The 27,597-nt window shown below is 50.5% G+C and overlaps 1 protein-coding gene across 3 annotated transcripts in view; it reads left to right on the top strand.

The window, feature by feature from the left end:
- The window catches only part of LOC144156212 (rhotekin-2-like), a 182,622-nt gene that overhangs the window by 84,770 nt on the left and 70,255 nt on the right, over positions 1–27,597 (top strand). The window contains exon 1 of one of the 3 annotated variants that reach the window (XM_077688093.1): positions 14,520–14,855. The exons of the other annotated variants lie outside the window; for them this stretch is intronic. Coding sequence (XP_077544219.1) covers positions 14,721–14,855 — 135 coding nt within the window. The 5' untranslated portion in view covers positions 14,520–14,720. Of the gene's footprint in view, positions 1–14,519; positions 14,856–27,597 lie in introns of those variants that run through there. 3 annotated transcript variants of the gene reach the window in all.

Consider the following 27,597-nt stretch of genomic DNA (forward strand, 5'->3'; position numbering starts at 1 on the left):
ACATGGAGGCCCCCAAGAACTTTCTTGTTGTTGTTTTGTGAATTTTTTTCATACGCTGAAAATTGTTGGCCTACGCTCGGTATGTCACCGGACGCGATCTGCTGGCTCCTGACCAGACACAGCTGCTTCACTGTAAAATAATAAACTAGAACGAGCAAAAATGCGATCGGAAATATTAAAAATAATCAAAACTTAAGGAACCCCAGCGAGCCGGCCGGTGACGTCAAAGTTATAAGCGATCGTATTTTATTCACAATCTCTGATGTTTTCAGCTTGTCGCCTCCTCATCCACGTGCCAGCTCTGTGTGTAGCTCGGCGCTTCGCGGTGTCTTCTTATGCTCCACGGGCGTGTATACATACGGCGGATAACAGTCAATCGATCTGTAGCGTCAATGTGCAGAAGTATACAAGGGAGGCTTATCGTACACTTGTCGCGGCATGGTCGCGATAGTAAGTGGGGGAGGCTGAGGGGAATTCGTCAAACTCTTTCTTGTCAGTTAACGGTGGTCTATATGTTATTAGTTTATTTGTAAAGCGCGAAAAAACAGGTAACACCAGGTGGCCATGGCGTGATCCCAAATACTCCGAATGACGTCACAATGGTTTCCAACCGGGTTTGGGGTTATCGCTGCGTTGCGAATTTCTATTTTCGCCTTGTATGTGGTTAATGTTGACTCTTCGTTGTTCACGTACAGCTTTAGTAGGTTGAAAGCGCCGGCAATTCAACAAAGTCCACATTGCGGGCATGCCAATGTGCGTCGACGTCACAGTCGACGTCACCAGGTCAGCGGGGAGCGTTGGTGCTAGGGGAACGGCACCATTGAACGCACTTTTTTTAAAAGCTGAACATAAATGCAAATCAACCGAAAAAGCTCAGATGGTCTTTAAGCCTGCTCCCTCACGCGGGTATGCCACCGTGTCTGCACTAAAGAAAAGAAACACCTAATCGGTTTGTCTAGCGATGAAACGCAATTCGAGAGGCTTGCTTACACGTTAAGTCCCCGCATTTTATATTGCGTCGCCTCATTCAAAAAGAGGAGTCGCGAACCATTAGGATTAATGCGTTTATTTTTCATGGACGTGGAAAACAGTCCGAAATTCACAGTCATCAGAACAAACGAAGCGTAGTTAAGGAACGCTGATTGTTCCGAAATGGCGGAGTCAATTTGATGTTCTGCAGCCTGATTCCGTTTGAAAGGCCACAGTGGCGTGCAAATGGTCCTGCACGGCCGTAACACAACACAGTGCAGCCTCGAGTCAGGAGTATCCCGGTGTGAAATCTGCTGAAACAGTGGAGGGAGTTGTGTGTTGTTTTTACGAAAATTCCGTTTAGAGTTTAGCGTCGGCTTCTACCTTGTGCGTGATGCTAAAGTCGGCGCAGCGGCTAATTATCATATAACTTGTTTCCGCACAGCTCCGTTAAAACAACGGTTATAGCAGTTTTCTGTAACTGTACTGCCTCCGTAGGTGGCCACGTATTGACGGCAAACTTATTCTCTAACGTGTGCAGTTACAGGTGAACAAACTGTGACAAGTAAATGAAACTCGGCGTAATGGCAGAGTCGTCTTGGCAGCTAATTTTCGTATAATGTATTTCGGTATAGTTATTACAACACAAGAGTCAGAGCCGTTTTCTGTAATCATACTCCCTCCGCAGATGTCTATGCTTCGCTGCGCAGCAGGATATGTGGGAAAGCCACCTTTCAAAATCCATGCTTACACCGATCTTTCTAAAGCCGGCTTCACCGCTCACCACAATGCACTGTGGAAAGACATTTTTGAACAGCTCCGCTGTTGAAAACACTTTTCGCCCACATTGCTTGTCTGATCGTTCGCAATGCTGGACACTTCCCCATCGGGCTGCAGTGTCACCTGATGCTTCCGAAGCTGCCCAAATTATACGTCTGGTACGGTGCTGGGCACTATAAGGATAATTCTGTCTGCGCGTCTTGAGAGCGGTACAGAGAAGTGCTGCTGCTGCTCGTACGGCCGTACGAATGACCCTGTGAAACGTTGCCGTGGGCCCAGCGAACCGTCCTAGTTACGTCAGAATGAGTGCCAATCATGCGAACTGCAGACGTTTCCCATAAGCGAGTTCCCGGGGCGGACGGGCCGTCAGAGGAGTCAGCTCTGTCCCCATCATCATTTTTCCATCCCTCTTCGCTGCGCGGTCTCTTTCGCACTCGTCTTCACCCAGATACCGTCTTTTGTGCGCGGACGGTGGATCTGGTGCCCGCGCGGCGCGCTGACTGTTACCCCATATACGCTTCCTTCGGCACAGTGGGATCTTCTGTAGTTGTAACGGCCGCGTTTGTGTAACCCCCGGCGGCACGCATTATTCTGCGGCCGTTATCGGGACCAAGTGGCCGTAAGAAGCATCCGTCCCGTCTCACGAGACGACGACGTCTGCCGAACGGGTGAATGAGCGCGCCTCCCTTCCCCTGAGATGCCGCCTGGCTTCGAGGTCACGCGTTCCGCTTATTCGATGAGCGACGCTATCTGACGGCGACCACATGGCGGCGCGCGCGCGGTCTGCTGCCTTTTATACGCGTGCACCGCCGAGGTCGACGCAGTGCGCTCTTTCCGCGCTCGTGGAATGCAGCCGTCGCGTATTCAGAGATAAGCGCCACTAATTAGCGAAGTTTCCGCTCTAAGCAGCCGCCGTGATTACTTGCTGGCCGCGACGGGTGTTTCGTTTGGCGCTTCCCTTCCGTTGTTTCCGTTCCTTTTACGTGCCCCGTGTGCGCGCGTACACGTCTGAGCTGTTGCGTGATACGATCGGTCCGTCAAAGGACGCCCAAGAGGGACGGCTGTCTCCGGGCTACCTCTGTAACATATCGGTAAATAAATGTTCTTATTCGTCATCGTCTGATGGAAGCGTCAGTGTGCGTGTGCTGCTTGGACGTTTGACTTCCCAATGTGGCTGCCGATGCGAAATTCAACCAATTTGACTGCGTTGGGCTGCTTAAAACGAACAAACAAAAAATGTCGGGAACTGGGGGAGGAGAAATGGAGCATATATAGAGCGACCGTCCTTGCTGCGTGCTTTTAGTCCTTGTTTGTCTTGCGCTGTCAGTATGTTCCGCTAGATTCCAGAAGTCCTATATTCCACTGATAGTTCCCAGCATCAGACAGCGAAAATTTTTCATTATTTTTCTGTCGCAAGCGATCCGCCGCACTCGGTTGGCTTACACATCTGCTTTCAGTACGACTAACCGCCGTTTTGCAGTACCCCTGGATTAAAACAAAAAAAAAATGAAGAAAACAGTCAGGAGGTTATGTCAGTACGCCTACTGCATCCAGGAGGTTTCTTTCTTTTTTAAAGACGATAGTCTTTCTTGGGCTACTTAAACGCAGAAATTTTGGTCTGTCTGTATGTCTGTCTGTCTGTCTGTGACTCGATTCAGCCACCCGGCCAAAGTAAAACAAGGCCTGCGCAGTAGTCTTATATAGTCACAGCTAAATGTGCCCGTCTAAGTCCGGTGTAATGTTCATACTTCTCAATATTGTTAAAGAACAACAAGACATTACGCAAATATAAGACAACAAATTAACGCAGAAGTGATATTTGCAGCGTTTCTTTATAAAAAAATCATACATGTTTGATTTGTGCGTGATTAAATACTTCATCATCTGCAGAAAAAAAATTCACTCCTCCGTCGCCTACTGTCGCCCGCGCCATATAGCTTCTGGCGGCATTTTAAGAAATCAAGTGGCAACAGAAGTAGGGCGCCTCAATTCACGCGCGTCTCCGCCGTACGGCAGCGCTGGCATCGAGGCACCCGGCCTGGAGCAGTGGAACGCGGTAAATTTAAATAGGCTTGAACAAACGTTTAGCGTGTTTCCCTTGGGAGGAGCGCGACTGGCAAATGTCGACAAAGACTATCGTCTTTTGTCGACATTTGCAACGAAAGGAGCAGATACGCGGCCAATTTTTTTAGTCGCAAATTTATTTTATGCATCTTACTTTTTCGTGCTGTCATGTGAGCTCTTCACACTTTTTTTTTCGTTTCCATGGCATACTTACGACGAACTACAAATCTAACTACGAGTAGCTCGCGGCTTATGTGTGTTGCACCAGCAGACTCGTCTTAAACGCATCGTAACCGTTTCAATTTGATTCCTACCCACCGCGGTGGCTCAGTGGCTAAGGCGTTGCGCTGCTGAGCACAAGGTCTCGGGTTCGATTCCGGCCGCGGCGGCCGCTTTTCTGACGGAGGCGAAAAGCAAAAACGCCCGTGTGTACGAGATTTCGGCGCACGTTAAAGATCCCCAGGTGGTCAAAATGAATCCCGAGCCCTCGGATCCACTACGGCACGCCTCATCGTACGAATCAAATCAATTTTATTCGTACGAATTAGGGATCACTGCTGCCCAACTCTGTTCCATGGAGACTCCATGGAGGGGCGAAGTAAGAGAACTCGGGGGCAAAAAAATGGGCTCGCGGTCAGCTCAGGACAGAAACGGTTGGAGGTCCATGGGCGAGGCCTCGGTCCTGCAGTGCACCCAAGTGGGCTGCGGCTGATGAGGATGATGATGGTGGTGGTGGCGACCGCTAAGAAAACTGTGAATGTGCACGTAGCACGGTTCTGTATGGCAATCAAAACATGCATTTCCCTCGCATCTATTCGCGACGGCGCGTAAGCACACAGCACACCGTTACTGTTTTTTTTTATTCCAGAGAAAAGGAAACGGTTATGTTGCCCATAAAGTCATTGTAGTGAAATTACTATGCGCAGGGCGGTTGACGGTGCAAGAGGCCCTGGCGTTCATCATAATCTAGGTCGATATGCTCCACACAGGACGGTTGCGGTCAGACGGGCCGGCGATTTCCGGTTGGGAAAACCGCAGCAAACGGAAACAAAGGCCGCCGTTAACAGCGGCTTTGTATATAAACAAAGCCGAACGCTTTCTCACGCGACGAACGGGTACGGAGGAGCAAAAAAAAGCTGGCAGCGTCTGGAGGAGGGGTTTGCGTGAGCGAGGATAGACCGCCGCACTGCTGAGTGAGTCACTCATCGGGCCGCGCGAAGCATGCGGCTTTGATGCGCGCGCACTGGATGCATCGTGCGTCGTCGTGGATCCGTTGCCGGCGCTATCTTGCCAGCGGTCGCTTTGGCCGTCGCTACAGCCTGTGGCGGGAGCCTACGACGACGGGCAGGAAACGAAATGCGGCCGAACGCGCAGCGCGCGACGCCGCTGTGCGGTGGCCATGCGCGGTTGCTCGTCTGACTGTGCATGCGCCTGCCGGATGCTGCAGATGGAGCTAAACATAGCGCTCTTGAAAAGACGACGGAGGCCTTCGCTTTGCGCCGCTTTCCACGAAACAAGCTTTCGTCGTCTTCTCGCGGTGACGCCAAGGAAGAGACTCTCCCTCTCACTGGTTGTTCAGCCTGGCGTAGTTCTGTGTCCTCGAAGAGCCGAGCACCGGTTTGCCACTCCTGCGTCCGTTCACGCTCTAGGGAAATGTCTCGGCCTGGTCTAGGGAAAACGGCCGCCACCTCATCACCGCATGTCGTGTTTTCATTATTACTTTCATTTGTTACAACCATTCTTCTGCAGGCAGCAGGAACCGCTCTTAAATCCAGCCTGTTCTCACGGTTGTTAGAAATCTGGGCTTTCGCATAGTTGGATAGCTATCTCCTTTGTAAACAACTTGTGTGGAACCGGGAGTGGTCTAATAGAACGGTATTTCTTTAATTAAGCTATTACAAATTACCCTTCTTGGGAATCAGAATTATGATAGCACTTTACCCCGTCAGGGGAACCTTTAGTTTCCTGAGGCATTCTGAAAATACTTTTTCAGGCTTTCCTAGTGCAATGTCTCATCCGGGCCTTTCAGTGATCCAGGGTTATTCCGCTGTCCCTTGCAGCTTTTAATCTCTCGATCTCCTTAATCGCCCTTTCCACCATCTCTTTAATTGCTAATGGTACTCCGCAAACCAAGTTTGTGGTTTCAGTGCTATCTCCGGCCCTAGCTCTGCTGGCGCACATCTCGGAGGGGAACATTTCCGACTTTTATTATCGCACTTATGTTGTGCATAATGTCACCTCTTTGTTTCGCTCAGTGCGTAGGTTCTACCTTTGCCAGGGCCCAGTAGGAAACTTCTTCTCCGATATCGTCATGTTTTCTTTCTCTTTTCCTTTCGCATTTCCTCAATTTTCGCGACATTGTACGTATACGAGTGCCCCGATTCTTGCTTCTGTTAATCAATTTCGATACCTCAGACGATCAGACTTGCTCCACTGTTCTTGACACTTTCGTATTCCTGCGACGAGTTGCCAACGTCGATGCTTGGGCTAATAATTCTCGTTCTTAATGTTCACAGCGCAAAGGGCAAAGACGTGTGGAAGAACGGGGTGCACAGGCGTTGACGTATTTGTCTTTTGCTCTGTGAACGTCAAGAATCGCAATAAGTTCCTTCACTTCTGTTAAACACTACCTCATTTAAAAGAATTCACCGTGTTGTGGGAAACGTGTGAGACGTACTCGTTGTGACCCGACCGACTTCTTTCGTCCACTCTCTCCGCTATGGGCTATTGCGTATGGCCTAGCGAGCTCTGCGCTTAGCAAAGCGTCGGTGCTGACTCGCCTATTTCCTTGTTCCACAAGAAATCTGCCAGAGGCGTGCTTCACGCGTGAATTTGTGTATAGCGAGCTTCCCTGCTAAACGCTCTGTCTCTCAGGACGGACCCACCTTGTGAAACGGGCTCCAGTCTGTTTGCAGGAGGCGTTTTGCGTGCATCACGCTGCTGCTACAGTTTCGGTTATGCCTTGCGTAAAGCGCGCCGACGCGTCTGCGCAAAGAGTGTCTTCAGAGCACCAGTCACGTGCACCTGTCCAGGCATTTGGTCCGAAGCAGCCGAACGGAAGTTGTGAATTCTGGCCGCGCGCACGCGCATAATTGCTCGTTTTGTCAGTTCCCCCCCCCCCCCCCCCCCCCTGCAAAGCTGTGGAGACAGGAAGAGAATTGCCTGTAATACTCCTGTCGTACACTGGAGATGCCGGCTGAGGGATCCGACATTTCAGTGTAGGACACTTCGATGCAGAACGTTTCGTTGCACGGGCATTTCAGTGCACGGACATTTCGGTGCAGGACGTCTCGGTGCGGTCATTTCGGTGCATGGGATGTCCCAGGCATTCTTTTAACACTTTAGCTTTAATGTTTGAATTTCGTCAGGCCATATGATCTTAACGTTCGAGAGTGGTGTTTGGGCCGCACTACGCTGGAACGAACAGTAAACCAGGCGGAACATCAGCGCGTAAAGCCACATTTCGATAGTAGATGTCAAAAAGTTGACGTTAGTTTACTTACGTGCAACCTTTCTTTTTATTGTAGAATTCATGGGAACATCCGCAATCCTTTAATCCAAGAATTACTGAAGCGCTTTGACTTCACCCAACGCTGCAAGACGCTGCTGCTTTTAGTCCATTCCTATCTCTCCTCTCCCCCTCTCCCCCCACCAAACCGCCGCGAAAAAAGAAAAGAAAACGAGCTAGCTTAAACGCGTGTGTATTCCCTTCTCATTACTTTATCGACCAATATCGTGTTCGTTGCATTCGGTGTCGGTTCTACTGAAAAACTACTAACCAACGACCGCGCGTGGCTAAAGGGGTAGGGGTACTAGGTGCTGGGCACTGGGTGCTAGCCCCTTGGCAGAAAAGGGGGGGTGGGGGTCACTTCTGCTTCTCCAATGTGCAAACTTGGCGTCGAAAACTTGAAGACGACTATCACAGCTCTCGCCAAACCAGCCTATTCAAAAATTTTCCCCTTTTCATGAAAGAAATAGCGGAATGTTTGCGGTGTCCAAAATATGCGCGACTTGAAGAGTTAATTGCCGATGGGGTGACCGAAAGCGAAGAAGGAGTGTCACGTATGACCGCGACGCGCGGCTTTTTGGGTGGCTTTTCTTTTTTTTTTTAAGTGTGAGCTCCTGGTGGATGTATAGCTTTTTCTTGCATAAATCTGGTGACGCTTCGGAGACCGTGAACTCCGCTAGGCCTGTGAGGTTTTCCGGGGGAAAACGAAATTAATATGACTTAGTGAGTGAGTGAATAAACTCTATTTAGACTGGCTTCAGGCGCTGATAATTGGGTGCCCGGCCGGTGGGGGGCCTCCGCTAGTCCGGGAAGTTCTGGTCCGCGATGGCTGCCCTGGCCCTCTCCACCGGGCTACGCTGGACTGAGAGGTCGGTGCTGCCAGCTGGGCAGCCCACCATTGGTGCGTCGGGTGAGGATCGGGGGCAACGGATTGGGCTTTTCGATACTCCCATTCCATGTGGTGCAGGGTGCCAGGTTGGGAACAGAAATTACAGGTAGTGTAGTAGAGGGTGGGGTACATGGCATGAGGGAGAGTGGCGTGAGGATAAGAATTTGTTTTGAAGTCGGCGAAAGGTCTGGATCTGGATCTGGATAAAACGGGCTGTGGTGGCGGGAACTGTCGTCGTTCGTGGCGGCAATGGGCGAGGACGTCTGTGTACGAAGTAAGAGTAGCGGGCTTGGGAGAGCGAAGGGGTTGCGTGTCTTCGCCTTCCTGAGGAAGGGCCCGGTGGGTATACGAACGCGGGAAGCGTCGTGTGCCGTCTCATTTCCCTCGAAGGACTTGGCCGGGGGTCCAGATGATGTGTATTTCCTGGAGCTGGCGCAGACTTTGCAGAATTTTTGAGGGCCGCGGGTGTTATGCGAGGAAGTTGCGGAAGACGGCTTGGGAGTCCGTCATTACAGGGAGGTAGTCGTTTCCAGTGGTGGCGACCACAGGGATGGCGAGTTCTTCTCCTCGCGGGAACTGTAGCGGCCCTCAGTTCTGCACCGTTGGCGTCGGTGGCGCTTCCAGCATGGGCAGCTGGTTGGTGGTACGGAGAGGCATCCGTGTGAACGAGTAAAGAGCGAGTTTGGAAAGCGTTTTCTAAGGACTCGTATCCTGGCTTCTCGACGTGCCTTTTTCTGGATGGGGTGCATATTTCTACGAACGGGTGCGACTTTGGTACATTGTCGGATGGCCAGAGGGATGCGTTGCTTCTGTTCGCATTTTGGGGAGGCGTGTAGCCGAGCCAGGTAAGTGTAGCCCTTCCGGTTGGCGTAAGCTTGAGTCGCGTGAATTGGGAGATGCGATGACCTTCGTCTAGTTCCTCTCATGTATATGGATGCCGAGCTGTAGAAGTTTTCTTGTTGCTGTTTTTGGAGGTAGTCCAAGGGCGGCCTTGTAGTCTTGGCGTATGGCGATGTTCAGTTTCTCTTTCTCAGCGGGTTTCAGGGCCAAGTACGGTGTCCCGTACGTAACCAGGCTAACGAGGAGGGTGTGAATGATGCGCAGGGTGTCAGTTTCTTGTAGCCCAAATCGCCGATGGGATACCCTGCGGTTGAGGTGCATGAGTTGGTTGAGAGAACGTTGCAAGGGAAGGGTAGTCTGGGCGCCTGAGCCATCTTTCGGTATGGTGAGGCCTAGGATGCGTAGGTGTGGGACATTAATGGTAAGTTCTGGATCCGGTATGGGGTATGGATGTTTGTTCTTTTGAACAGGATGAAAAATAAATTTGGGGGAGATTTAAACTTGAAGACGGTTTCAAATCGCCTGTAAATATAAAACGAAGGTTAGTTTGCATGAACACGGGAATGAGTGTAAAAAAAAAAAAAGTGTGGTTGATTCCTCTGTCATAGGAATCGGTAAAACACGAAAGTAAAATGGGCAGCGAAATCTGCAGCTGAGCATGATTTGCGGGTCGGCGGCTGTCTTGTGGGTGTGCTTGGCGAGCGACGTCCTTCTCGCCGCTCGGCAAAGGTGTACTGGTGTCATTTCCGTGACGGATATGACGTCAGTGATATCTTGGTGTGTCCCGGGATACAACACTTTCGTGTTAAAATATAAAGCCTGAAAACGAACAAACCTTAGTATACCGTACTCTTTGGTTCTAAAGGTTGCTGCCCCGCAAGAAGACCCTATGTGCAGAGGCGCACCCTTTACAGGCCGCTTGGCTTTGTTGTACTGGCATCACTTCCGTGACGGATATGACGTCACTCTAATGTTTGTGTACCCAGGAATAAAACACTTTCGTGTTAAAAAACACGTGCAAATGAATTCATTTAGTTGGCTGCATAACAGGTGTTCTCTGGACTCGGTACTAAACAAAAATATACAAATGCTGAATTTCTAAATACTACTGGTAAAAATCATACACGGCATCAATCCAAGAATGCAATCACTGCGCTAGGTTGCTGTCCATAACTCACGAATTATGTGGAAATAAAAGTATAACGGCTGTTTCAAGCAAGCAAGCACGCGATAATTCGGTCACCGAAACGTCCCTTCACTGAAACGTCCCTCCACCGAAACGTCCGTGCGCCGAAATTTCCGTACACCGATATGTCCGTGCAACGAAATGTCCGTGCAACGAAATGTCCGTGCACTGAAATGTCCGCACCCAAATGCCCTAGAACCGCCGGCTAACCCCAGCGCGGTTGCGCTGCAGCTCCTTGCGCCTTCCTTGTCCACACCTTCCCACGGCGGCGCCATGGACTAAGGGCGCTTTGAAAACAGTGAAGTTCATCTGATTTCTTCCTTCTATCGGCTTTTTTACCACACGAACCTCACGAAAAGCTTGCAAATGTAAAAAAAAAAAAAAAAAAACTTCCGTGCGTCTACTTTGCCTCAAGGGGCCTGAATGAGTAATAGTAGCAACCACATAGCAAATTAAGATGTCCAGCACACAATAGGACTCGAAACATGTGGCTTTTGCTGTGACATTACGTACTGCAAGTATCACGTTTTGCAGCGCGTGATGGCTACAGCGCATATCACGGCTAGCCAAGAAATTCGTCAGATCTAGTCGCAGGGATTAGATACAGACACACAGAAAGAACTTCGAGTTCTTTTCAGTCTTTCGGTAGGCTCATGTATACCTGCCAACTCTTCGGAATTTTCCGTAAAATGTACAAATTTCGACCGGTCCTACGATTTTACGAATCTTGCCTGAAATTTCACGAGAAATATTGTTACTTAAAAAAAGGGAACATCTGTTAAAACGTCACTGTGGCACATTGCGCCGCCACGAGAGGGCAATACATACGTACTTTTGTTATCATCATAAGCTTACTTCTGTTGTCTTCCCGGGGTGGGCTGCGCATCCATATCCAGAACTCGCAACCACCTCGGCAAGCCTGTTTATAGCGCGTTTACAGTGCCTAGAAAAGTATATTCTACGCAGTATAGCACGTTGTCCGCGGGTTGGTTAGGACTTCCGTGTTTGCGTCGCTCTTTGTATGACTGCCGCGTTCGTGCTGTACCACTTGGGGTGCGACGGTATAGTTGTAATACAGTGGAACCCCGATAATACGACTTTCAAGGGACCTCGAGAAAGCGTCGTACGATCGGGGTGTCGTACGACCGGGGTGCCGGTAAATTCCGGCCTAGTAGACGGTCTCACGCGACAGCTGGGCTAAGAACTTATTTAAACTACGATATTTTACGCGTTCTCGCATGATTTGCGAACCTCTAGCTGAAATCCCAAGTTAAAAAAAAGGAACGCCTATGTTGTGCCCCCCTCCCTTTCATGGCGTCCAGCTAACCCAACAGGCCCGCGCCTTGCGCGCGCGAGATAAGGCCGACGTGGTAGTGGTCGAGGATATTGAGAGGAGAAAACGCGAGTGGGAAACTGCCAAGGCCATGCGAAACGAACGATAGTACAAGGCGGAGTTGAAAAAAAAAACGACATTCGTCGCTATTGGGTCAAAGTGCCCAATACATAACTGTTTTCTTTTCCCACAAGATCAAGCAACGCGAAATAGATCAGATGATTCAAACTTCGCGAGTAAACCGTGTTGCGGCGAAATTTATAGCGCGGTCTTACTAGTTGCTACAGTGACTTGCTGCGGCGGCCAGCGAGTGACCCAAAATGCCGGTGCCAACTGGTACGTGTCGCCACCCTTGCTGTGGAGGAGCGTGATTTGTGACAGAGAGCGTCGTGAAAGGAAGAAACTTGGATCGAGCGGACGCGGAAAGCGGCTGTTAAGCGGCTGTTCGTTCATCGCCGTGGGGTTGCGTCGAATGTGTTTTCGCGTTTGTCGGCGGCTCGACGGCAGTTTCAAATTGACGGTCCGCCTGCCGCCTGAACTTCGACTTCGTCGGCGTGCTGTTACCGCGTGGGGCCGTCGCAGGTTAACCCTCGTTAACCAGTACCCGCCTGCTTTCTTGCGTCTGTTCAGCAAATGGTCTGGCCCGCCTGCGGACCTTTGTACATCAAGCAGCGTCAAACGAGGGTTCATAATAAAGAATGTCGAGGCGAGGCGGCGAAGCGGTGTGAAATATTGAAAAAAACGCCGGTTTATCCGCGCCAGGGTCCGTCGTATGAAGCGGACCGCGTACTCCCGAGCGTCACATCATCGGGGTTTTTAAGGCATTGTTTCTATGGAGAGTTTGCCGGGACCGTGGTGATCCGTCGTAAAAAGTGGGTCGTCGTAAGTCCGGGGGATGTATCACCGGGGTTCCACTGTAGTTGCGTCACAATGCAATGGCGAACAATAAAAAAAGCAGTGCAATGGAGGGCTCGAAGCCGTGACAGCACCACCAAGTGTTTTCGAAATCGTGCACGTCAGCATTTCCATGCTTCGTGCCGTCGGAGAAAGGAGAGAAGTTTGGATTTTGCACCACGTGTGCCTGTGATGTGAACCTTTCGCATGGTGGCAAGTCTGACATCAAGGTCCACATCGTTTCGAAAAATCACCAGGGATGCGTGCGAGCCGCGGACAACCAGCAAAGGCTGACAGGTTTTGTGCGCGGTGATAGCGACTTCAGTGTGATTCGTACAGAATGCCTCTCCGCGGCATTCCTCTTCACGTCATGTCGCAGTACCACAACTGGTACTGCGACATGATGAGCGGAGTCGCAAGTGGTATAGGGGGAGCTAGAAAGAGAGGATTGGCCTCAATTCTTGGCTTTGCGTGCCCTTGTTGGGACTTGGACCGCGTGGGAATCTTGAGCGCATGCACAGTAAACCCTCGTTATTACGAAGTCTATGGAAGAGCAAGCTGACTTTGCTATAAGCGGAACTTCGTTAAAAGCGAGGATGATGAGCTCTGTGTACACTGCAGTGGACACAATGAAATACTTCGAGTAAAGAGAGAATTCGAATAAAGCGATTTCGCTATGGTTTACTGTACGTCCAAGTTGCGTGCACTCGGGCGTTCTTGTTTTCGTCGCTATCAGGAACAGCCGCGGCCCGGAGTAGAACCGGCGTCCTCGTCTTCGGGGGCGTAATGCCTTAGACGCTTTATCTGCCGTTCTCAGGACGCTGCGCCAGCTGAGAATTTTGTACCTTGTCTACTTTGCAGACGACGAGCAGACCACCCGCGAATATGGCTTCTAAAATGGCTTCAGTACGTTCTCCGCACACGAAACTTGTGAAGATACAGCTGTTCTGAGGAGTGCTCCGAAATGATCGCGTCTCCATTGTGTGCAAGCGACTCCCCACCGCCACCTCCGAGCCCTCGACTGCGGCACGCCTCGTATCCCAGGCGCAATTCTGGCGCGTGAAGCTCCAGAGATTGAGTTTGAAATGAAAGGGCTGGTAGCAGAGAACGTTCAGCATATACTGTCAGTGAACTACTGCAACTTATGTTCCTCTAAAAAGGAAGGGGATTTTATGACGCGGCATTGAACACCACCTTGCCGATCTCCAATGTGCGTTGCACCGCCTGCTGTTGCGCGGAATACAACTGCCGCTTCCTGAACTGGATCGAGAATGAATGAACGTACTTTTCGGCAGTGGTATTGCCTACGTGGGCAGGGTTTGGCGCGCATTTTTTTTGCGTCCGTTTTTTTTTCTTTATGTCTATATGCAATGCGCTGCCTCGCCCAGACTTGGGCGCGGCCGCTCCCTTCGTTACGATAGTGAGAGCTGTCAAGCAAAGTGGCGAAAAGAACGCCTCTACACCCTGCAGAACTCTGTCAGCAGGCATCGTAAAACAATGTCGTGCCTTGTCAACGGCAAAGAGGGTAGACCGTGCCTTCATTTAGTCAAGGAATGAATGTTGGTTAAAGAAAAAAAAAAAAAAAAGAAACCCTGCCGCCGCTTTCATGAGTGTTTCTTTAATAAAGATGCAAATGCCAGCAGCTCATTTTAACACTTTCCTCGGGCTTTCTTGACCAGTACTTTCAGGTAGTACGTTACGCCACGCAGAATCCCCACCCGGCAGGAGAGCTGTGTTCCCCGCGGGCTGTGGCAGTTGCGTTTGAATAAAGCACGAACAAGGCTACGGGAAGCGCCGTGAGCAAGGAGCTGCGGGCTACACGTCGGTCACGCGTAATTGCAGTGCTTGCACGCTTGTGAATCGACGTTTCTAATGCTGGGCAACCGTGCTATTGCCCTGCAGCGAAGGCAGTGCCGAGGTAGTCGAGAGAGGGGGATGGGAAATGTGCCGGTGGGCTGTCGGCCGAGGGGCCGCCGTCTAGGGGGGAACGGGCGGCCGCCCTGGGGAAATCTGGGGAGCGCGTGCGTCTCTCCAGATGGCGCTGCCGCGTACGGCGGCAGACGACAAAGTTTGCCGTCTGCGTGCGGGCCGGTGGGGTCTGCTAGTTTTCACGATGGCTCGCCGTTCGTGTGGAGAAAGCTGATGGTAGCGAGTGCATGTCCGTACATTTTGGCGCAATTGTTTCGTGTCCGCCGCTTGTGTTGATCCTCCGGCCGGGTGAAAGTGCGTGAAGAAGTGTGCGGGCAATTTCGCCGGGATGGATTCGTGCTTCGGCGCGCGCAGCCTGTTCGGAGGTCACTCGAGCACCGACACGCTCTTCAGCACCACTCAGCTCGAAGTCATCCAAGACTTGGACCTTTACTTCATCCGCCAGATAGCGCACAGTCTCGGGGTGAGTGAATGCGGCGGGCGTGTGTGTAGAGTGGATGGATGTCGCTGATAAGCCGAGGCGGTGGAGGGGAACGCTTTCCGATTCAGGTTTGGTTTCCTTCCTCGTCGCAGCAGGTCAGTGGCGGGCTTCTGCCGTAAGAGGCTGCTTGGCAGTTTAGCGCTGCCAGCTTCCTTTCCTAGCTCGAGATTTTTGTTTTCTCTTAAAGAAGGAAGGCAGGGGTGGCCGTTTCTTATGTGCACGTCCCGTTCTTTGGGAGCAGCAGCATCGTCGAGACCTTTCCACGTACTTGCCGTGCGCAGTATGAACAACGTCTCGGCGTCTGTTGCTTGGCCGCCTTTCGTGGCGTCTCCATCCCGTTGCGTGATGTCCCGCTATACTACGCTGGGCAACAAGGCGCAGGAAGTGTGCATCCGCCTCTGCTGCTATCGAGATTCCGCGCCACGCGGTAGCCACCGATCCTTCCGCCTCCTCGATGGGGGGAAGAGAAGATCACGCCGCGAGTCACATTTTGTCTTCGGCCCGCGGTGGCCCGAAACCGGCGAACGAGCTTTTATTTTTTTCTCTGCTTCGGAAACGCGTCCCTTACTGCTGTGTATAGGTGGATGACGCGGGTACATGTTCCGCCTGTGCGTACGAAGGCGCGTCGCGTTTTTAAGGATGCGTAACGGCTAGTGCACTCGGCACGTAACTAGCCGTGCGTGTGTGCAGAGCGCGTTGTCGCGGGAGACGCCGGGAGGCTATTATTTTTAGACCCTGCCACGAACCGCGTCCAGCCGCCGGCGCTCTCAGACCTGCACGGATCTCGTTGGCTCCGTGGTTTGTGCATCTTCTCGGGTTAGCGCCGTGTAGTAGAACGTTCTCGCGTGGAGCCGGCGTAGTTACGAAGCGAAAGGTCCAAAGTTCGAAAGGTCCAAAGGCCCCCTGTCGCGTCTCCGGAATGCAGGTGCGGTGTGGGGTGTGCAATGCAGCGAGGTGTACCTTAAACAAACGTCAGGGGCCGAAGTCAGAGTGGTGGTCTACTTTACGCCAAGGCAGAAAGCGTGGTAGCACGGTGTCGATATAATCTTCATTCACCAAAATATCGGTGCTGCGAAACATTGCACCATAATCTCGACCTCTCCTGTATGAATAAATGAATGAATTCATTCAGTCATTCACGAAGATCGAGCTCTCCTGCTCTGGGTTCACGCATAGATGTAGCGTTGGCAAAGGTGCGCGTCCGCCGTGGGTTCCGCAATTTCGTTCCTTGCTCCAGAACACACCCGTCGTCAGCGTGTGTCCAGAGTTGCTCGAAAGCTAACCGCCGGGTGTGCATTTCTTTAAAGCGCGACGTGTGCATGCATCTTGTTTCCTGGATCCTTTGCCTTTGCAATCTGTCGTCGCCTTTCGTTAAATTTCTTCGTTTTTAATTCTTGGTTAGCGCACCCTTAGCCAACTGCCGTCGCAAGTGTGTCGTCATCGCTTGAAATAGTTCACTGGGTCAGAAAATGTTTCAGAAGCCTATCTTGCTTGCCCAACATTGCGCTAGTTTTCTCGTGCGTTTTGCTCGAACGGATGAGGGAATTTGTTAGGAATCTGTGAATTCTGCACTTTTTATTGAGACGTACGCTCTTATTAAGGCGAAGACGAAGAGGAAGCTAACGAGGTACCTGCATCTCGCACCTAAGCATTGTATTACCACATGCTCAAAATCCGTGCTTATTGTTTCCTTCGTATGCAAATTTCTCGATAACGGTTTTAGTTATGAAAGGCCTCGGGCTGTTTTCCATCCCCGTTATGCGTATATGTATATGTATACGCGTGTATGTGGATATGCGTGCGTTGACACTTCTAGGAAGGTTAAAAAACAACAAAATAAAATAAAATTGACTTGTTCTGCAAAAGGGTCAAACCAGTACCAGGCTCCACTGGTTCTAAAGCGGAATGCACCTGGCCACGACTTCTTTGCTGCTTTGGAATTAGAACTGCGGTGCCTTATAAGCACCTTTTATGAGCCGTTACGAAATTTCTAATGAGACCGTAACTATTCATTGGGGTCTAGGATTGGCCGCAACTGCAGCTAGCAACGGCACAAAAACAGGAGCGTGGCCCGGTGTCAAGTAAACAAAGTTGCCTGATGAACGTTTCTGGCAAAAAAAAAAAAAAAAAAAAACACGCCGGGTACTTTTCCAGAACGCTTAAGGTGTTGGAGACGTGTGAAGGGAACGAAACTGTCCGGCCCCTTGCCAAATGCAGCGTAACATACACGGGCGGTCAAGAATATGTCGAAGCTGCGCGCATTGTGCTGGAATGGGGGAGAGGTTCCTTCTCGCATTGCATGGCCACTCGGGGATTTTCCAGGGAGAACTGCCGTTTCTCTTGCGTGTGCAATCTGGTTACCTATGTACCCAAAGAGCACGACACCACAAGAAGGAAGTCAGGCGTGGAATGCGGCGAATTGGTTAACGACTCCCAAGTATTGCGCAATATGTTAAGTCTGTCATAAACGCAGTGGTACTCAGCTACTGCGTACTTCCGGTACTATCTCATACTGCGGAGCTCTGGTTCTTACCTGGCACGTGGACGAAAGCTTGAAAGATAAGAATAACGCTTGCGGACAGGAAGCATGCGTTTGTAATTAACTCAAGCTGATGACGTTCTTAGTTCAAATGAAGAGAAACCCGCCGCGGTGGCTCAGCGGCTAAGGCGTTGCGCTGCTGAGCACGAGGTCGCGGGTTCGATTCCCGGCCGCGGCGGCCGCTTTTCTGATAGAGGCGAAAAGCAAAAACGCCCGTGTGTACGAGATTTCGGTGCACGTTAAAGATCCCCAGGTGGTCGAAATTAATCCGGAGCCCTCCACTACGGCGCGCCTCATCGCCTGCGTTGCGTCGGCGCGTTAAACCCTACAATAAATCAATCAAATGAAGAGAAAGAATAAGTTCTTAAGTTTGACTTGACATCTGAGGCGGTGGTTGGAAGGCGGGTGAACATCGGAGTAATGGAATTCACATTCGGAGACGGACGGAGGTGCAGACGGAACTCGACGATATGAGAAATTTTAGTGACAGATATTAGCCCGTGGCCGCAATTAGCTGTCACGTTAAGTCAATTTCTTTGTTTTTACGCCTCAGAGCCGAGTCTACCTGGCGGTAATAGTAACAGTGCCGTTGCACTATGGCAGGAGTTATTGGAGGTCATTGAGGGAGGCGTTTGTCGTGCGTTGAATATGCCTAGTTGTTCTCAGTAGTCTACAAACGCCGGTTGCTGTTTTTAAATACAGGGGCCATTTCGTTGGGAAGACGTTGAAGTAGAGACAGCGACCATCATTTATGCTACGGGAGGTCCCTCGGCGGGAGGAGTTCGCCGGAACCTCGTGAGCATGGCCCTTCCGTTTGAAGTAGCAACAATCTTGAGCCGCCGGTTTAATTCCACATTGTGGCTCGAAATGTTGGCGCAACTGCCCTAGCCTGCTCGCACTACTGAGCGGGAGGAGCTGCCTGCTTAGCTAGCTTTCACTCACTGGCATTCTTCGGACGTTTTTCGCTGAGAGCACTCATTTGGCGCGTGAGGGTTTGGAGCTAAGAAATCGCTACTAGTACCCCCCCGTTTGCTTGAAATAAATGGCCTTTTCTCCTGGACGCACAGGGTGCACGAGGCAAACCTTTCTACAGGGACCGGCTAGGCGCGATTGAAGAAGAGAGTCGAGATCGTGCGAGAACTAGGAGCCAGGCTGAATGGCGTGGGCAAGTTGCGTGATTGGAATAGCAGGACTGATTAGCGTCTGCAAACAGCGCACGCAACGGTCCCAATTGCTCGCTACGCTTGCTAGCGAACCAGCGCGCGTTTTACTTTCCTTTTGCCGAGCCTCTGGACGACAGGCCATCGCTGGGCTCCTCAAACAACGCACCAAGGAAAGTGTATACCGATATCTTCATTCCCTCGGTTCTTTTTCCTAGATGTTTTCGAGGAGAGATTAAGAAATTTTGTATGTGTTTGTGAGCTTTGGGCTATTTCCCCTATACGAACTGGGGAGGAAGGGGGGGGGGGGGGGGGTGGCGGCAGAGACTCGATGGGTGTTCGTTTTTTACCGCTTGCGTTCGGAATATGATCGTGAGGCTATGACGGTTTGAGTAAAGGCCGGTGGGGAAGGGGGATAAGTTGTATTTTGACGCCCGGGGCGCTTCTTCGGCGCCGTAAGCGCCCTATAGCAGCGTGCGCGGACGCGCTTTTGTTTTCCATGGCTTTCGTCCAATGCTCGCGACGGTTTGGGGCGCAGCGAAAAACGCGGTCACGCAGTCCGCTCCCCGCGGCCAGTCGAGGAGGGGCCATCTGTCTGCGAGTCCTGCTCCGCGCACAGCGAGCCGCTCCACCAAAGGGGCCCCGTGATTGCGGCTCTTTGCGAGGGGCCCCTAACGACCGGCTCTGCCGGCTGGCGCCCCTTGTAGTGCTGGTGGCGGCCCGCAAGTGGGCCACTGCTGCTGATGCGCCCGTGGGGTCAGGGATGCCCGCGCGCACGGCTCCGACTCGGTCCCCCGGGCAGCCCATTCACGCCGTCGCAACGCAGTCGGGCCGCAAAAGCGACAGGATCTGCTCGCGGGAGACGAAACAAAGGGCCGCTTTTTCGGCCGATGTCCTCAGCGCGAGCACCCAGAAACCAAGCGAGCGCGCTTCTTTCTCCTTTCTCCTTGGAGGTGACGACGCGCGAGCCTCCGTGAAGGCCGCGCTGGTGCCACTTGTGCGGTTCTGGTGGCCGCCCATGTTTGCACCCACTGCGCTTGCGGATGAATCTATTCGCCCCGAGCGCGAACACAGTCGGCCCCTGGCGGCGGCGGGACGAACCGCTCCTAGTGTGGATGGCGCTCTCGCGTCGTCTGCTTTTTAACGTTGCGTGCGGCGCAAGACGCGTGCTGCACACGACAAAACAACCAATATGTGAGCTCGTTTGGCAGTAAGCAATGACATAGTTACCTCTGCTTGCGCATTTCCTCTAGAAACGCAATAATCAGCGGCCGTTGAGGGTCAATGCGCTGGTTTAATTCCACGAAGCATCTTCGCCCTGTTCACCGCTTGATTGTGAAACGTGTTATAAACATTGCTTCCACACATTGCACTTTTCGTATTGTTGAGTGCAGTGTTCTGCCGTTTCGGGAACGTCGAAGGGTGCTTTTTGAAGGTGGCGTGGTGATTATTTAAAGGATAAAAGTTTAGCACGCGAAACGGGTAAGAAGCGACAAGACCTGTGCATACGCGGGCAAATTCCACACCCTTGTAAAATTGCGCTGTGTGACTGTGTCCTTATAGAAATAAGAAACAAACAAAAACATTTACACTGCACACGACCCGTGCGCTATCGCCCATACATTACCGGACACGTATTTTACACCCGCAAGAGCCTGTGCAGGGGTGAGACAGCTGCGCATATTGCGCCTTTTTGATACAATTCCATTTTCCTGCGCCAAGCTGCTCCAAAAGCACGAAAATGGCGAAAATTGCGCCAAACTGCTCCAGGAGAGCCTCAACGGCACGTATTTTGATGCTCATGTCAGTTTCGGCGGGGACGAAATCCTCCCGCATCCCAGTCGCCGCTTTTAATTATCACTGGTCAATCGCAAACACAGAAATGGCACAAATAGAAAGACTGAAACGAAGCAAGCGATAGCTTCTAAAACTCGATTCGCCTTCCGTCCGGGTTCGCTGAAACGGCCTCGATTAGGCATCGCTGTGGCAACAAACATGGTTGCCACCTGATCTGGCTGCTACCAAAGCGCTCAGTGCGCATTGCTGATAGTTTCCCTGGTTTATTTTGCGCTATCAGCTGGGTTCCAGTTTATTCATTCTATCTGTTGTGGCTCTGAACAGGGACGCTAACGCGGGGATATGGTTTGAGATTGGTGCCAGATTACAGGAAGTTGCGCGGCTCGAAAAAAGTTAATTGAAATGTGGGGCCTATGACTTTGGCGTGGTTTGTCCTTGAGTGCGAAACGCGGTGCGCGCGGCTATAATCGGGTTCGTGAAGTTAATTTTTTGGCTGGTTGTGGTATGAAATGCTGAGGTGCTGCTGTCCTTCGAAGCGCGATCGTGAGCCTCGGGGGTGGAACGGTCAACACGAAAGTTGCGGGCTGTGCTGCGGCGCCGTGACCTGTTCAGGCTGCGCCCAATAGCTGCAGGACTACACGGTTGCCATAGAACGCGGCTATAATACTTGATGTATGCAAAGTGAAATTTAATGCCAAAATCTAGGTGGCTAAACAGTAACGCTACTCAAATGACCATAGGGTGAACCTGCGCCCCGGGGACTGAAACGGGTAGGCTGGTTGGGCTATGCGACCGTTAGCTCGAAGCTGTTCAACTGTTGCCGTGACTACAGTCGTTCATACAACGCAGTCTGGGATTACAAAAATAATAATTTTAGCATTAAAACGGCAACAAATGCCACAATTGCGGAGCCCTTAAATTTGATGAGTTTTAGCAGTCCGTCTGTTCCATCATGTACGTAGTTACCGTGCTGACCGGGACTCGTCTGGGCACTTGGGTATTTGTAGCGGTAGGGGGATTAGTTCCGCAGGCCTGCCTTCGCCTTGTCCTCACCTCCTCGCCCTTCCGCGCGCGGAGGCGCAGACCGGTCCTGGTCAACGCGGTAACAAAGTAACCAACAGGACAGCCGGACTGCTAAAACTCTATAATGTTAACGGCAGTTTTGTTGTCAGTGTTGCGTGCAGCCGCAACACAATATCACCAGTTAGGAAAAAGGTAGTGCAGTTAGTACTTTATGATACTCCTAAAAACTCTTTCAGGTAAGGCTGTTTCAGTGTTCTGTGTATTCAAAACTGATTGAAATGTGCACTTGACCCTGGAAATTGCTGAAATAATGATTTTTTAAGCTCACAAGACGATGTATTAAATGTCCCTAACTGCTCCAAATCAAGATTCTTCTGCTCCAAAATCGAAATTTTGCTGCTCCGAAAACTGCTCCCAAATCTGTTTGGGCTGTCTCACCCCTGCCTGTGTGATCGTGTCTTTCCCGTACCTTTTTCTAAAATAAATACTATTTTTGGACAGTCGTTGTTTATACTGAGGAGGAGGAATAAACAATTATTCAACTGTATCGAGTTGCTAATTTTACGTATTATTTAAAATACGTTTCTATGGATGCCCAAGAGTATTTAGGGGGATTCTTCGGTAAAATTAAGCAGTTGTGAGTTTGCGTCTGTCATGTGGCATTTCGTGTGTCATGTTCATATATATCATTTTCAAATCCGACATGAATCACCGTGTCCAGAAACGTGCCTCACTCAGCATAACCAAATGCCTAATATGGTCACGTCTTAACCTCTTAAGGTGGACCTAAGTTTAAGGAAAGAGAAAACGCGTAATATAATGTACGTTGTTGCCCACATGTGTGAGGGGTGTGTGCCATGACTCGCTGTTTTTTTTTTTTTTTTTCACAGTGCTTGCTTTCAATACAATTTTGAAAAAGGCGAGCCACAATTCCTGGACAATCCCGGACCAAAGGGGAATTAATCAGTTTTAAAAATAGGTACTGCTCTTTCACCGCTACAGAACACGACGCCTAGTGTAGTTTCGATTGTAAGTAATACTGATAACCATAGTTTGGCTTTTCGCGTTACATGCGTTCTCTTCTCGCTGCTCTTGCAACGTTGGTAGGACCCCCCCCCCCCCCCCCTTCTCGAAAAAAAACTAAATGCCCAGAATTTCATTTTTTAACCAATCCTCAAGAATTAAATGCCAAGACAAAGGCGATATTCAGTTTACAAAACAAAGTAGTTACCGGGAACCCGTTGCGCTGATTCGCAACGAGAAATAAAAAGGAAATGTTTTACTACATCTGCAACAGCGCAACTTCATTTATTGCCATCTTTAGGGTTCGTAAGCGACCTTACACGCACGAATGCAAACACATCTCGCTGTTGCAGGCACCTGTTAGATTTTAAAAGGAACGCAAATGGTCAACAGAGCCGCCGTAACAGAAAATTTGTGCTCACTGTGAGGTCCCAGAAGCTTGGTTTGCACACTGTAAACCTGCTTGTCACTCTGTGAAAACCTAGCTAAACATGAGATGTTGATTGTACTGCGTGAGAAGGCAATTCAATTCGCAAGTTCACTTGCGACGAAAGCCGTAAATATGTGATTCGAAACCGTTATTCATCAAACCTTCCTTCAGAGTTGTTAAAATTTCATTTAAAAAACCCGTTAGAGCGGTTACATTTATATTTCTGCGCTGATCAAAATTCAGTAATTTTATGTTGCCTTTTGAACACACAAAAAATATCGTAAGCTCTTAGAAAGAATTTCGGGGCAGTTAAGTAGTGTCACCATTTCAGGGCATCCCACAAATGCAAGAATGCGTCATGCTACCAGTGAAAGCGATTGAGATTGCCGTTGTAAACTGAATTTCAGAGATCGATACTTCCTGATTTGCTTCTATTTATGGTCTTATTGAAGGCTCAAAGCCGTAGTCTGGAAAGATCGAGCTTGCTACGAGCCACAGCGTACAAGTTCATTGTCACAATTACGGCCATTCTGAGATCCCCGATGAGCCGTCGCTTTTTTTGGCGTAGTAATGAAAACTGACTGCCGCTTCCATGCTATACATTGAACGTTTAGGAACCGAACTACAGCATACCACTCTTGTTTGCACCTTTCGTGCGCACATACGGCGGGAAAAAGGCACGAAGCGCGCCCACAGTGTGCATTCTTACGGGCCGCTCAGCGGCAGTAGAGTGGATGCTTGGGCGTGTTGGTAATTCATACTGGAAATAGGGGTTCACAGCGCGGGAGACAAGGACGACGAAAAACACAAGACAGTGCTCAGCGCTCAGCGGAGCATCCACACTAGCAGCGCGACGCTGTCGCCACCTACATGTCGAGCTCGCGGCGAATACTCGGAGAGTGAATTTTAGATTGCGCATCCGCAGCGCCGCTTTCCCGTCCCGAAAAACGCAGTCGAAGGCCCAAGTCAAAAACCGCTTCCGTGACTGCTTCGCTGTCGTCACACTACAGCCGACCTCGGGCGCTATTCCTGATGCGCCCCTGTCGTGGAACGCGCTCTACATTATCACAACGCCGTCATTTCGCTTCCTTGATATGTCATGATGGGCTAAATTCTAGAAAAACCATGCGGATTGAAATCAGACCGAAAAATAGCGGAAGTCACCAGGAAATAAATTATGAGAGCCAATTGATGGCACGCAACTTCGATGTTTTTTTTTTTTCTTCTTTCGCACCGGTTGTAAAGCTTGCCTATCTGAAGTGATTCAGAAGAAAAAGAAAAGATGCAAGAAGTTCCGGAGATTTCAGGGTGGGTGTCGGTTGCTCCCCCTATCGAAGAACTGATTGCGCGGTACTTCGCGGGGAACGCGTTTACATTCGTGTGGGACTCCGTCCACCCACAGCGGCCATTCTGTCAGATACTTGCATACATCACTTTATGGGAGCTATTTCCCAGCGAAGCTAATAAGCTTGCGTTTGGTACGCATCTGTTTTGTGTACAAACTATGCCTTCAGTGGTACTTAAGCCATCTTCAGACTGCTTTGTGTGCACGCGCGGACACTCTTAACTCGGGTTCGGAAAATTTTCAGGTTCGGAAAATAAAATACACTTGTGAGTACTGGGGATTGAACCCAGGCGACAAGGGTTCTTCTCCCGTACAAAAGCGTGACCACGTGGGGGATTGGCCGAGAAAGCTGAAGTGTTGACTTCTTTGCGTCCTCCGTCAGCGTACGGTGTATTTTCACATTTCATGCAATTGAGGCCTTCTGAGGGGGAGGTAAACAGTCTTTTTTTTTTTTTTGGTATGTAACCCTATGAACCAGCCGTAGTGAGGCCACGTTTAAAATTCCCATTAAACGCTTCTTAAAGCAGCAGCCTTCACAGGAGATGGTAGAGCGCCTGTAGATGCTCCGGAGGACAAGTGCCGTGTGTCGAGATATCGGCGTATACGTTAAAGACCACCGGGTGGTCAAAATTAATCCGGAGCGTTCCGCCACTGCGCGCCTCATAAACCAGGTGTAGCTTCGGCGCATTACCCCCGCAGTCAATCAACAGGACTGTCCCGAAGGGAACAACGTTCTCCGTAGAATGGATTTGGTGGTATTTTTTATGCTTCACGCATGGTTGCCTGTCATGCTGCTGAACACTGTATATGGGTTCTTAAATGCTGGCAAATGTGTTCTGAAACTTTTTATGTATACATCACTGAATTTGAGCCCATTTCTTCTTCGAATTTCCGAAGGTTCTCTCGAAACTAAGAATGGTTCTTCTTTCTTGAAACTAAGGCCGGAATCTCCCTTAATAACGGGAAAATCACGCTATCCGAATACCCCGCTGTTATGTTACGTTGAAGGGTCGTCTCAACACACGACGATGTTGAATTCGCGTATCGGGAAATATATATGCATTCCTTGGTACATGGATTCCCTGGGGGTATGTGCGCGCCCGGAGTGTGGTCCCCAGGGCGGGGCCGGGGCTTCGTTCTCTGACTGTGTGCCCCCCTGTTGTTGTGGGTGATAGTATACGTGCGTCCCATCGTGTGCATACGCCATCCTACTTGGCTAGTTTCGGGGTCAGCCGCGTCGAGCGGCCGTCTTCTGTTTGGCGGGGAGCGGCGACGCCTCCTCAGAGGAGCCGTTGTACAGCGGCCGGCCAGAGAGCGGGCCCGTGAATGATAATGGTGGCGGGACACGCAGCACTTGAGCCCCGCAGTGCCGTACGCTGGCTCTGTAGCATTGTTTTCCCGTTCGCCCACGTTGGCCGCGAGGCCGTTTTTAGGCGATCTAGCCGCTCGTTTTCTCGTTACGTGCTGGCAAGAAAATGTCACGGTGAGAATCCGGTCAGCCGAAAATTCGCGTGCGCGCTCGTCAAGGTCAAGTGCGGCCGGCGCACGCGAAACTGACAGCCACTGGCAGCAGACAGAACGGAGCGCAGGTAGATGCTATTCATCTAGTATGACCCATTTCTTCTTTTTCTAGTTTATTTTTTTTTTCTTCTCTCGGCCATCTATTTCCGAAGCAGGGTATGTTTATAGCGATTGAGAGGCGATTTGGAAGTGTCTTTCTGCCTGTCCGTCGGTCCTAGAGAGCTCTCCCGTTTCGCCCCGCTTAATTATGTGACGGATTCATAGATAAGTTCAAATTCCTAGTCGCACACTTCAAAGGGTCGCGCTTTCCCCACTGTAAGAATCGGAATCTCACAGACCACAGTACCCGCGCCCTTGTTCGAAACACAATGGATTGCAAGCTGCATCGTATGAGATTCGGCCCTGAAACGGCACTGAGAGTCTGTGCCTGGAAGCAGTGTCGGCACTCAGGGGCTATTACGTACTTTGAGGGGCGATATGCTGCTTTTCCGGGCTCGTATTTATTCGCGGGAAACGTATAATGACCTACAGGAAAGGGTGAGCGCAACGGCGGGCCATCGTAATAGCTCTACGATAGTGGCGGAAGCCGCCACGTCGATAAGGCAGAAAGTTACACAGCAGACAAAGTAACAGTCGACAAAAGCAACAGCAGAGGTGGCATAAATGTTTTCTTATTCATGTTGCTTCGAGCTTTGGAAAAAACCTCAACAGGTCTTTTTAACTATACTTCTATGTCGACAGGACAGCTTTAAATAATTTTCCTACAACAGTGTTACCCTTTTCGCAGCCACGGGTCACGTTTTTATTCAATCCTTCTCAGAAATATTTTTACAATCGGTATTATGCAACAAATTGATGCAATTATTTATCAGAGCGACATTAATGTCGGAGTTGTGCCTTCCAAAATTCACTCCGAAGCGAAGTACTTTCGACTGGTTTTCCAATTAGAAAAGATGCGTAGTCGCACCAAACGGTGGAATGAGCAGGGGTCACCAATATCGTTTCAGATTTTTGTTCCCAATTTCCGTTCAGCAAACTGAAGCGTTCACTGTACCCGTGTAGATGTACGCTTTGTGCGGATTTGAACAGATCCCTATGTGCTGCTGTTCTACAACTGCTTTCTGATCGCCAGTTCCTCGAGCATTTTTTGCGGGTGCTCTGCAGTTCCACTTAACAATACTATGTCGTCTGCAAACCTCAGATGGCTCAAGTATTAATCCGTTTTTCCGTAAGCGTGTGCTTTCCGAGTCGAGCTTTCTGAATACCCCCTCTAGACATGCTGTGAACAGTGGATTCGTTCATAGCATGAAGTGTCGGTGCAATGGTGTGGATAGGGACATTGTAAAGGGGAAACTTAAAAAGTTGCGATTTTATCTTCATTTGTGGCAGCTGGGTGGCGCGTGCGTGCGTGCGTGCGTGTGCGTGTGCGTGTGCGTGTGCGTGTGCGTGTGCGTGTGCGTGTGTGTGTGTGTGTGTGTGTGTGTGTGTGTGTGTGTGTGTGTGTGTGTGTGTGTGTGTGTGTGTGTGTGTGTGTGTGTGTGTGTGTGTTAACGAGTGTAACGTTCCTAGATTTGACCTTAACCAACACTGTGCCCGCAGGAAAAGCATGAATACGCGTGCTGGGCTCTGGACGAACGCTGATATGAGTTTTTATTGACAGAGAAAAGCTATTGGGGGGTGTTCTCAAGCGATGCTCATCTGCTTCGGTTCCACCTTGCATCGTGAAAGGCCTAACCCAAGATCTCAAGGCAGCAGTTTCGCGCGACGGGCTGCTGTCCGGGAGCACGCTGATGTTCGTCCCGTTTTAGATGGGAACGTAAGCGCCTCCAAAACTCTCCCCCCTTCCGCGTGGGAAATTCTGCAAAGTAACGCTGCGCACTCGGTCG

Source organism: Haemaphysalis longicornis, unplaced genomic scaffold (assembly GCF_048455015.1).
Source record: "Haemaphysalis longicornis isolate Haplotype H1 unplaced genomic scaffold, Haemaphysalis longicornis Haplotype H1 scaffold_1, whole genome shotgun sequence".
NCBI classification, from domain to species: Eukaryota; Metazoa; Arthropoda; class Arachnida; order Ixodida; family Ixodidae; genus Haemaphysalis; species Haemaphysalis longicornis.